This window comes from Oncorhynchus tshawytscha, linkage group LG12 (assembly GCF_018296145.1).
Source record: "Oncorhynchus tshawytscha isolate Ot180627B linkage group LG12, Otsh_v2.0, whole genome shotgun sequence".
Classification (NCBI taxonomy): domain Eukaryota; kingdom Metazoa; phylum Chordata; class Actinopteri; order Salmoniformes; family Salmonidae; genus Oncorhynchus; species Oncorhynchus tshawytscha.
The window spans coordinates 30,149,213-30,161,348 of NC_056440.1; the positions used below are offsets into that span (position 1 = coordinate 30,149,213).

Below are 12,136 nucleotides of genomic sequence, written 5' to 3' on the forward strand. Positions count from 1 at the left end.
GTCCTCATCACCTTAGTGATGGCAATTTTACTTGATGAAGTCACTGCGTGTGATTAGTGTTAGAATGTTGAGAATGTAATTCCTTTTTGACACAGGGAGAGGCTTTCCATGGCATTCCTCTCTCTATTCAATGGGTGTGTGTCAGGGCAGGCGGCAGGACGGGTGTCCATCAGCCAGTCCTCCTCACGAAAGGGAGTGTGCTTGAAAACATTACAGGGCATCAGCAAGACAAGAACACTCATGAAGGCTATGGAAAGTTCAGAGCTGAATTGCCACAAGCGAGAGATTTTCATGTGTGAATCATACCCAGACCATTCTGCTACAACCACAGCAGTGGATGTGTTTCTCTGCATTAAAGTTCAGCCAGAAGCAAGTTGAGATGAAGTACATCTGCAGATTGAATCATGTCATTCCCTCTGCATTAGCACAAAGTTCTGCTCCAATGAATTTTGTTGCTGACTTCCAGGAAAAAGGCCTGTGTAAAACCTGGTTCTGTAGTAACCAGGGGGAAAGGTGAGGAGTGTGAGCTGAGCATGGTGCATAAACAGACATGTTCATATCCAGGCCTGGCATCTTCTCTGTGCTAGTCAACAAGACTCCTCTTTAAAGAACATCAATCAGAATAGAGAAACCCTGGCATAATTGTTGTTTAGTGACGTGCACATGAAACCAAAGACTCACCCAAAGGTGTGTTAGCATTATCTTGCTATACTTAGTTCTGCTAAACTGTAGATGATATCACAGACCTGTTTTAGCAGGACCCACACCCACTTTCACAATTACGTAGTTTTGAATGACGGTTAACAAAGAATTCACAGGGAGGGAGTAATTTAGACAAGTTGCATTGTGTCAAAGGTATGGCACTTGTGGTGGTGAATTGGCCTCCAAGTTACTCTCATCCCAAGACCAAGCCCCAGACTCAGTGCCACCAGTGGACACTCCTGTATCTCTCTCTACCAAGTCGACAGCAGTGACCCTCTCCTGCCCCTGTGTGTTATGTTGTGTACTAGGAAGCGTTTCCATGTTGTGTATAGAAGAGGCTAGTCACTGAGTGTACAGTCAGTAACCCAGGCTTACCAGTGGCTAAAGCTAACTGATTTTAATCTGCCTGTATGTTGAACACTGCTGGCAACATGCAGTGTGTGTGTGTTTGAGCAGTGAGGAACAGTCTGAAGGCCAACACCAAGATACTTGAGCTGTTCTACTCTGTCCTGTGTGTGTGTGTGTGTCTCCTACCTTTTTAGCCTTAGGGGCTGCTCACTCAAAAATATGACAAGGGCCTTTTCATTTGAGTATGACCGTTTTTAACTCTCCTCAGATGGATCATTCCCCACTTGGAATCAGACATGAAGGCTGCATTCAGTCTGTGCAGTTGATTTCCACAGCCTTTATCAAACTCATTATTGCTTCATTCACCTTTGACTCCAGATTTCACAACTGAAACTCTGGATGATACTGCATATAAAGTGCTGATAAAATGTCCCAGGTATTTGGTAGGCAGGTGTAGCACAGCGGAAGTGAGAGGTAATTTGACTCGCTGGACCTACCAGTTTCTATTTCCTACTGTAAGTACATTTACATTTACATTTTAGTCATTTAGCAGATTCTCTTATCCAGAGTGACTTACAGGACACACCGACAGATTTTTCACCTAGTCTGCTCAGGGATTCGAACGACATTTCTCAGCGACCTTTCTGTTACTGGACCAACACTCTGCCACCAATTAATCATGAACTTCTGTTTACCTGATGAGTGAAGACATGTGAGCCAGATGTATTACTTCGTTACTTTAATTCCTCCCTGTAGTGTGGGTGCTTTTTATTGCACCGCCAGTGCAGGGAGATGGCACCAGAATAAAATAAGCCACAGTTTTTTAACCCTCTTAAAGTTGGTGTGATTTGGACTACTAACCTGTTAGACATTGTTTTAGAGCTAGACTTCTGGGTTGTACCATTTGGATTTGTCTATTCCTTCGATATAAGTCTGTGTGAGTAACAGGGGCTGAGCTAGAGTGGTGTTTGAGACTTGGGCAGATCCCGAAGGGGCCCGGGTTCAGGTCTATTTACCAAAACGTCTGTAGAGTAGGCTTGGGCGGCATACTAGCGTATTTGGAAACCACAGTATGGTTTAATCTGTCATATTTATTTTTACTGAACAAAATATAAGCACAACATGCAACAATTTCAAATTTGACTGAGTTACAGTTCATAAGGGAATTGGTCAATTTAAATCAATTCATTAGGCCCTTATCTATGGCTTTAACATGATTGGGAATGCAGATATGCATCTGTTGGTCATATATACCTTTAAAAAAAAGGTAGGGGTGTGGATCAGAAAACTAGTCAGTATCTGGTGTGACCACCACTTGCCTCATGCAGTGTGACAAATCTCCTTCACATAGAGTTGATCAGGCTGTTGATTGTGGCCTGTGGAATGTTGTCCCATTCCTCTTTAATGGCTGTGTGAAGTTGCTAGATATTGGTGGGAACTGGAACACGCTGTTGTACACGTCAATCCAGAGCATCCTAAACATGCTCAATGGGTGACATGTCTGGTGAGTATGCAGGCCATGGAAGAACTGGGACATTTTCAGCATCCAGGAATTGTGTACAAATCCTTGCGTCATGCTGAAACATGAGGTGATGGCACAATATTTATATCTCTGTGCATTCAAAATGCAATTGTGTTCATTGTCCGTAGCTTATGCCTGTCCATACTATAACCCCACTGCCATCACGAGGCACTCTGTTCACAACGTTGACATCAGCAAACTACATTTAGTAATATGATGGCCATGCATAATTTTTTCAAAAAACACCTTGGTTTTTCATTGTAAGCTCCTTTACCTGTGTGGCTCCCAGCGAAGTGATGTTGTACCTCTGTCATCTGATGAAAATGAATTTATTTTCTTTGATGGTGACTATAGTCAGTCAATTGAAGCAACAACAAAAAAATACTTTCAATATAAAACGCGACCCCCCCCTGTCGATGCTCCTGCTTTCTCCCATTGTGCTATTTAAAAGAAAAACGGGTGACTGGTTCAACTGTTCTGGGGGACAACGGTAAACTTCATAATGTACGCTGAACAAAAATATAAACGCAACATATGAAGTGCTGGTCCCATATTTCATGAGCATAAATAAGATTCCAAAAATGTTCCATATGCACAAAAAGCTTATTTCTCTCAAATGTTGTGCACACTTTTAATTATTATTTTTTTTTACATCCCTGTTATAATTTCTCCTTTGCCAAGATAACCCATCCTCCTGACAGGTTTTGCATATCAAGAAATGTATTAAACAGCATGATCATTACACAGGTTCACCTTGTGCTGGGGACTATAAAAGGCTATGTCTCAAGTTGAGGGAGTGTGCAATTGGCATGCTGACTGAAGGAATGCCAGAGCTGTTGCCAGAGAATTGAATGTTAATTTCTTTACTATAAGCCGTCTCCAACGTCATTTCAGAGATTTTGGCAGTACGTTCAACTGGCCTTCCCATCACAGACCACGTGTTTCCATGCCAGCTTAGGACTTCCACATCCAGCTTCTACACCTGCGGTATAGTCTGAGACCAGCCACCCGGACAGCTGATGGAACTGTGGGTTTGCACAACGGAAGAATTTCTGCAGAAACTGTTTCGGGAAGCTTTATCATGGAAAGAATGTAGCCAGCTACATTTCCTAATGTTTTGCTTAAAGTTAATCTTGCATTTTACTGGAGAAAAGTAGGCTGGCTACACTGAGAAAAGTAGCTACACTGATCACTACCGTCTGCTGATAGAATGCCCGTTCTTGAATTCTCATCTGAGTGAAGTGCAACACAAGCACAAAATTAGTCTAATGTGAGACAAAAATTACAATAAGAAGCATTTTAGAGCTGCATTTACAAAACGCAGCAAGGTATTGCTTATGCGTTATTTTTTTCCTTAATGAAAAACAAATGATTCTGTATTAACGTGACCCCTAAATTTAACATGCTACTTATCTGAGTAAGTAGCTTATTTTAATTAGGTGAAGAATATTGTACACTTTTTGCAGTGTTTGAGAAGTCAAAGCCCTTTGCAGTGGCAGCAGTACAGATAACTCATCCTATCTTTTGATTTCCTTGTTTTTTTTTCTCCTCTGGTTTTGTCCCTGTCTGCTTCTCCCCTTTCTTTTCTGAGCAGAGCAGGGATGCCTGTTGCCCTAGCGACGCCAGATGCAACAGACACCGCGTTTACACATGCTGCTCCAGAGCCAGTACTGTTCTTCCTTCAGTCCTGAGCAGAGCAGGGATGCCTGTTGCCCTAGCGACGCCAGATGCAACAGACACCGCGTTTACACATGCTGCTCCAGAGCCAGTACTGTTCTTCCTTCAGTCCTGAGCAGAGCAGGGATGCCTGTTGCCCTAGCGACGCCAGATGCAACAGACACCGCGTTTACACATGCTGCTCCAGAGCCAGTACTGTTCTTCCTTCAGTCCTGAGCAGAGCAGGGATGCCTGTTGCCCTAGCGACGCCAGATGCAACAGACACCGCGTTTACACATGCTGCTCCAGAGCCGTTCTTCCTTCAGTCATGTCTATTTTGTCAATTTGCACAATGTCTCTCGTTTACATTCGCTTGTAAATGTCCAACCTCGCCAAAAATCATATTCGGTAGCTCCTACCTATATATGTATAACTTTATGAGCTGGATTGCCTGCATATTTAGCTTGAAGCCTCCAGAAATGCGCTATTATTTGTGCTAATTTAGTTAACATTCTGGTAAGACTGCCAACGTTTCTTTTGTGTGTTTTTGGCATCCCCGTGTGTACTAAGCCGGTAATACCGTAACTCTCGGAATGAGATGACGGTATGAAAGTCTGAATACCGCCCAACCCTATTGTAGAGTCCGAATGATTTTGCGCTACAAACTATTAAAAGCTACTTATGGAAAGCTGAGATCCTCACAAACACGCACATGTAACATGTTTTGCTCTATGATGTTCAAGCTACACGAGTGTTTTGAAGAGAAGGGCTTCTTCTACATAAACCACAGGACATAGTGTCTAAAACTGTTATAAGCTTATAGTTGCTGTCACACTCAACTCCACACAGTTGTCACTGACTAGTTGGATATTCATTTCCCATTCAGCAAACAATATCTGTACCACAGCATTTCTATACATTCCTTTTGATCAGGTTTTTGCTTTTGCAGCCCTTATTTGTTTTGACATTTGTCAATAAAACTCTTGAAAGCAGCTGTTTTTATAGCCTTTTATTTTCTACTTGTAGCCCTGGTTGTCCTAAACATTTAAATGGTAAAACACTTCATTGTGTCTAAATATAAGGGCTGGACATGCAGATAAATGAAAAGCCGGTTTTATTTAAAAAATATACTGAATATTCTTGGGTCTCTGGACTGATGGGGTTAACACCTGAAGTGTAACTATATTACTGTAATGATCTGTTTACCAACAACAGAATTTCAGGTCAATAGCTCACGTTCACCTCAACTGATCTGACAGACTATACCAATAGCAAACAGCTATGATCAATAGCAAGCAGTTATCACCCGTACGCTGCCAATAGCAAGCAGTTTTACAGAGAAGTCGGTCCATTAACACTGAATTAGCGCTGTGCCCTGTTGATAATGGCTCCAGTGGGAGAGCTGCTGATCCTGGTCCATTGGACTAATGCAACAGCCCAGAGGCTGGGGACATTAGTGTCTGTCCCCAGGGACTACAGCAGGAACAACAGCAGGGGCCTCGGCTGTTTCTCATGGCCACAGCAATTAAGGCCTGTAAATGATGGCGAGCCTGGTAACCCCACTAACTGCCTGACTGTGCTAATGACTGGGTTGGTTAGTGCTGCTTGTCCCAAAACCTTGTGGAATGTACAGACAGCTGTAGATGGCTGAAATGGGCCAGTTTAAGGAGGGAGAGATGTCCCAGATCCTGACTGACTGGGTTCACTGTCTGCTATGCTTCTGCCTGGGTGACTGTGGAACCAGCCATGGCTCCTAAAGATAGATGACCACGTCAATTGTAACACACGATTAGGAAGGTTGCCACATGGTGTGCCAAGGTTCTGATATTGATATGTCCAAGTATGTTTCATTTCAAGTTCCTACATGCACAGTAATGCTATATAGTTGCATAACGACTTCTGAATCCAGAATTGGGAAACGTCAGCCTTTTGATGTAGGATTTGTCCGCATTTTGTTTCTGGGTCAAAAATGTTTAGTCACAAGTCCACTCCAACTCTCTGTGGCTGTATACGGAACAGATTTCAACAGGGACTTGAACACAATAACTTCCTAATTACACAAGACAAGTATTTGCGAGACTGAGCATGCTTTCTTTTCTATATTTAACTTGATGTTATGCAATTTGGGTTGCTTTCAGTTAAGTGAAGTTGTATTCATTGAGCCCTCTGGTGATTTTGGCATTTTAAATCTTTGTGTGGCAAGCTCCCCCAAAGAATGTTGATGCATGCCAGTAAAGGCACTGCACAACAATACATCAATTGCACTATAATGGTGACACGGTGCCCACAAACTGATAGGGCCTACATAAAGCTGTAGCAACAGCAGAGCTTTCTTTTCAGCACCATGGAGTGAATCCTTACCACTGCTACACCTGGCTATCAGCGGAGTCTTGTCTGGGAGCGAAACAGTTCATTCAGCCTCATTTACTGGCTTTTACGACAGATGCAGTCAATGTAACTATTTTTTTCTTTTTAAATGTACAGCGACAGAATTCAGAACATGAGCCATTACAGTACTCCCCCTGTACACCAAGTTCGAACCGCAGGATAAATAAAGGGGGCATATAAGCAGACAATGAATGCTCTTAGAATATCCAATGATTACATTTCTCTAAAATAGGCTACATGTGCACCACCAAGTCAAAACAGTAGGCTAAGTAATGAGCGGGTACAAATTTATTAGGGGGAGACACATGGGCTACTAACAGCTTACTACACAACATACACTTAGTATTACTTTCTTATTTACAGTATACAGATCTCCCTGGCATATTACATTTATGCAGCAGCATTCAAGACATTTTTGGACTCACCTTGTTGTACTGTGCTCAATTTAACAGGTAGGTGGCACGGCGGTCCTTCTTGCGGGCATATTTGAGTCATATTTGAGTCAAGACATCCGTGATCTTCAGGTCGACGCTGTAGAGTGAGGCCCATGTTCCCAGCTTGGAATTCCGAGTTGGATGACCGTTCAAAGCATATTTTCCCAGACGGGGCTCGGTCTCTTCCCCCCAGTTGTCTTGAATTCACTGAAGTCTAAGATTTCCGACTTTCCCGTTGTTTTGAATGCGGCGGAAGTTATGCTGGATTAACCGAATGGTCAATGTATTCAACCTTTTTATGGCATGTGAATGTTTATTCTTTTAAGCTTGGAAAAGAGACCCTTAAACCCAGACTTGGACCACACACCCACACTACTGACTAGCAGGCTAGTGATTGCTTTGCAGCGCTTGCAGTTATCCACTGATTGATTCCTTCCAAACCACTCCTTGTTGAATTTGATTTCCAACTTGTTGTGTAATGTTTGTCTAATGGCTGATGAGCACCAATATATTTATGATTTCTCTTCATATGATAAGGATGAAAAAGGATTTGCCAGTAGATTGTAGACTTGATTCATGATGACTGCTTGTCTAGATAAGATTTTGAAAGTATGATGTTATGATCAGTCCAATCACAGCTACGGTAGCTAGATATAACGTGATTTGACAATTTGTATATATGTGCGTTGAGCCTTCTTGAATGGGCACTTTCAATCTAATTCTGTGGCAGCACCCAAGGGGCTTGCTTTTTTGAGCTCTCCCTGTAGATTCTGCGGTGACGTAGTGTCCCCATGAGTGACAGAACACTGAGCCAATCACATTGCGACTAGAAAACATTACCAACCCCTATGCTCCGTATTTTCCGTTGGCTGCCCCACCACAGAAAGCACTGACCTAGGCTGAACCTGCATTTTGGAGCTGCCTTACTCAATAAAGTATAAAATAGACCATGTTTGTATATGGATTTATGAACTTAATTTTTTTTTTTTTTTTTACATTGTTTGCAAACTGATATGTGACACGTATTAATGCCAAAATAAACAGGCAAAAAGAATGTGTGTGTGCCCACACAGTACCAGTTTTACTATTTTCTACGTTGTAAAATAATAGTGAAGACATCAAATCTATGAAATTACACATGGAATCACGTAGTAAACAAAAAGTGTTAAACAAATCAAAAATCTATTTTAGATTCATTAAAGTAGCCACCCTTTGCCTTGACAGCTTTGCACACTCTTGGCATTCTTTCAACCAAATTCACCTGGAATGCTTTTCCAACAGTCTTGAAGGAGTTCCCACATATATCATTCACTCGGCGGTCCAACTCATCCCAAACCATCTAAATTGGGTTGAGGTCAGGTGATTGTGGAGGTCAGGTCAACTGATGCTGCACTCCCTCACTCTCCTTCTTGGTCAAATAACCCTTACACATCCTAGAGGTGTGTTGGGTCGTTGTCCTGTTGAAAAACAAATGATAGTCCCACTAATCGCAAACCAGATGGGCTGGTGTATCGCCGTGCTGGTTAAGTGTGCCTTGAATTCTAAATAAATCACTGACTGTTGCCAGCAAAGCACCCCCACACCACCTCCATACATGACGGTGGGAACCACATATGCAGAGATATGTGCACCTACTCTGCGACTCACAAAGACATTGGGGTTGAAACCAAAAATCTCACATTTGAACTCATCAGACCAAAGATCTCCACCGGTCTAATGTCCATTGCTTGTGTTTCTTGGCCCAAGCAAGTGTCTTCTTATTGATGTCCTTTTAGTGGTTTCTTTGCAGTAATTCAACCATGAAGGCTGGATTCATGCAGTCTCCTATGAACAGTTGAGATGGGTCTGTTACTTGAACTCTGACGCATTTATTTGGGCTGCAATTTCTGAGGTGCAGTTAACACTAATGAACTTATCCTCTGCAGCAGACTCTAGGTCTTCCTTTCCTCTGGTGGTCCTCAGAGCCCATTTCATCATAGCGCCTGATGGTTTTTGCAACTGTACTTGAAGAAACTTTCAAAGCTCTTTAAAATGTTCTGTATTGACTGACCTTCAAGTGTTAAAGTAATGATGGACTGTCGTTTCTCTTTGCTTATTTGAGCTGTTCTTGCCATTATATGGACTTGGTCTTAGACCTATTTGGTATATCTTCTGTATACCACCCCTACCTTGTCACAACACAACTGATTTGCTCAAACGCATTAAGAAGGAAAGAAATTCCACAAATTAACTTTTAACCTCTGTGGGATCTATGTCCTTCCACCGGAAAAGTTGCGCTAACGTGCACTAATGTAATTAGCATGACGTTGTAAGTGACAAACTTTCTCAGGATATAGACATGTCTTATGGGCAGAAAGATCAACAAGAATTTAAGCTAACTGCACTGTCCAATTTACAGTACCTATTACGGTGAAAAAATTACCATGCTATAGTTTGAGTGCATAACAACAAACTTATCATGGCGACTGGTTAGATACATTCACTTATATTCAATGTACTTGATATTGCTCTGATTTGTCATCCCGAGGGTCCCAGAGATAAAATGTAGCCTACTTTTGTTTTGATAAAATACATTTTTATATTAAAATGTAGGAACTGGGTTCTAAAATTTGAACCCCTGCTGTTTCTCAACACAGCATGAATTACGAAGGAGAGGGAGCTGTCACTGTCTCAACATAAACACATGTGCAAATGATAAACACTACAGTAATGTTGTGCATGAGAAGGGCATGGAGTTATGGGGCCAATTGTATACTGTACCCATTAGATGCATTGACATACCGTAAACCACACTTCCTAAGGGAAAGGGCAGCATCCTGTGCTATGATCCCTTTTAAAATAAGATGGAAATAAGTCCATGGAGAAACGTAAATTAGAAATCTGTGGATCTACTGAACAGAAATGTTTGACTTGATTTGTATCCTGTGGTAAGATACCACATTTTGCTATGTTATTAAAAAAAAATGTAAGGATATTTTACAGATTTATTGAAACTGTTGGTTTGCAGGAACTTGAACAATGTCAGTCATGTGCCTTTTGGGTTTCAGATTCCTTCCATTCCTTTTAGATGTGGTTACACAATGTTAAGTGGAAGTCAGGTGACAGCAGTTCTCACGTCTCCTCTCTTTCTCTCTCTCTCGAGTTGGAACAGGCAGTAGGTGGCAACCTCTGGTCACGTGATGGCGCTGACAGTGAGCCTGATTGGTCCGTCTCCATGGGGGTTTAGAATATACGGAGGAAGGGACTTCAAGAAGGCGATAACCATTTCTAAGGTAATTGCTAATGACCTTACTGCTAGTCTGTCACACCCTATCCTCTGTAAAGCAAAACATGGCATGCCAACTCTACTTCCTCAGTCTCTGCTGTACTTCTCTGCTCCTCTCATTGTTTATCTTCATTGGCTGCTTTCTACCTGTTTCCTTGACTACTGTATTTAGTCAGATTGGAATGAAGGCTACATCAGGAGGAAACCGGGGGGTGTGTGTGTGTGTGTGTGTGTGTGTGTCAGACCATTGTGAAGCAACAGGAAGAAGGAGCTGTAGAAGGGAGGACATTAGCATATCGTTCTCCTCTGAAAACAAATCAGAAAATCCAGGGCAGACTCCATGCCACAGCCACTCTGAAGCCCAGGGCAGACTGCTCCCTGCCTGCCACAGCCACTCTGAAGCCCAGGGCAGACTGCTCCCTCCCTGCCTGCCACAGCCACTCTGAAGCCCAGGGCAGACTGCTCCCTGCCTGCCACAGCCCCTGAAGCCCAGGGCCTGCCACAGCCACTCTGAAGCCCAGGGCAGACTGCTCCCTCCCTGCCTGCCACAGCCACTCTGAAGCCCAGGGCAGACTGCTCCCTCCCTGCCTGCCACAGCCACTCTGAAGCCCAGGGCAGACTGCTCCCTCCCTGCCTCCCACAGCCACTCTGAAGCCCAGGGCAGACTGCTCCCTCCCTGCCTGCCACAGCCACTCTGCCCACTGCACATCCTGATTCCTCACTACCACGGAATTCTTTATCATTCCTCAAACTGGGGCGGCAGGGTAGCCTAGTGGTTAGAGCGTTGGACTAGTAACCGAAAGGTTGTAAGTTCGAATCCCCGAGCTGACAAGGTACAAATCTGTCGTTCTGCCCCTGAACAGGCAGTTAACCCACTGCTCCTAGGCCGTCATTGAAAATAAGAATTTGTTCTTAACTGACTTGCCTAGCAAAATAAAGGTAAAAATAAAATAAAAAACCTTTTAATGCAAGTGGATCGTAGTGTTTTTGGGGTACTGTTGTTGACTTCAAAGGCATCATTTATTGTCAGCCCATTTAATAGCTACTTTCTTGTGACGATGGGCATTCCTTCTAATTTCCTCGCTCTAGTCAAACATGTAGTCAACAACACCAGCATGCAGGAAACACAGGGAATTGTCTCAACTATCAAACAGTCACTTAAAAGAAATGGGGACCCATGCTGAGGAGGGAGACCTCATCAGTGAAAGTGGTTGTCAAACCTATTGTAGAAGCAGGATTCCCCCCTCTCTGGTTATGCAGCTATGGCTTTGGTCTGTCTGAAGTGGTTGCGTCTTGGCACTGAAACAACATGGATGGCCCCTCCTTTTCCCATCCTGTTGGCCTGAATAGAGAGCTTGCCCCTTTTTCTGTTGGGCATAGCCCCTGAGAAAGCTGCATCCTTAGTTTATGTGAATTGAAGCGTGCCCTGATCAGAAAAGGCAGGCACCATTGTGGGTTGCCACAGCAACGCGTAATTGCTACTCGAGTGGACCCACAGACATGGCACCTCTACCCTCTTGCTTTGCAAAATGGACAAACACCCTGTTGCCTGTCATTTTCTCTGCAGTCTTCCATGTTTCTGCTGGAGATTTATGAAGGCGGCCTCTTCTCTTCATTGATTGGTTTTTCTTTTCTCCCCTATTTCTGTCTTTAATTGTGCGCCAGCCTTGTCGATCGCAAAAGTTGGGCTGCTCTCCGTTGTTCACAAGTGCTCAATACTCCCGAGTTAATCTCCTCATTTGGGTTTTGTATGGTTGAGTGTTTGCTGGTGTGTTTCTGTTCCTGGTAAATCCATTTGAATTCAATCCATTTTTGATAGCA

The 12,136-nt window shown here is 43.2% G+C and overlaps 1 protein-coding gene across 3 annotated transcripts in view; it reads left to right on the top strand.

Annotated features, from left to right (window-relative positions):
* LOC112262918 (PDZ and LIM domain protein 2) overlaps nt 1–12,136 on the top strand; it is a 64,155-nt gene that overhangs the window by 7,006 nt on the left and 45,013 nt on the right. For 2 of the 3 annotated variants that reach the window (XM_024438771.2, XM_024438769.2), the window contains exon 2: nt 10,193–10,322. In XM_024438771.2, the coding sequence (XP_024294539.1) occupies nt 10,230–10,322 (93 nt within the window). In that variant the 5' untranslated portion in view covers nt 10,193–10,229. Of the gene's footprint in view, nt 1–1,479; nt 1,566–10,192; nt 10,323–12,136 lie in introns of those variants that run through there. The other variant, XM_024438770.2, reaches the window with a different exon arrangement.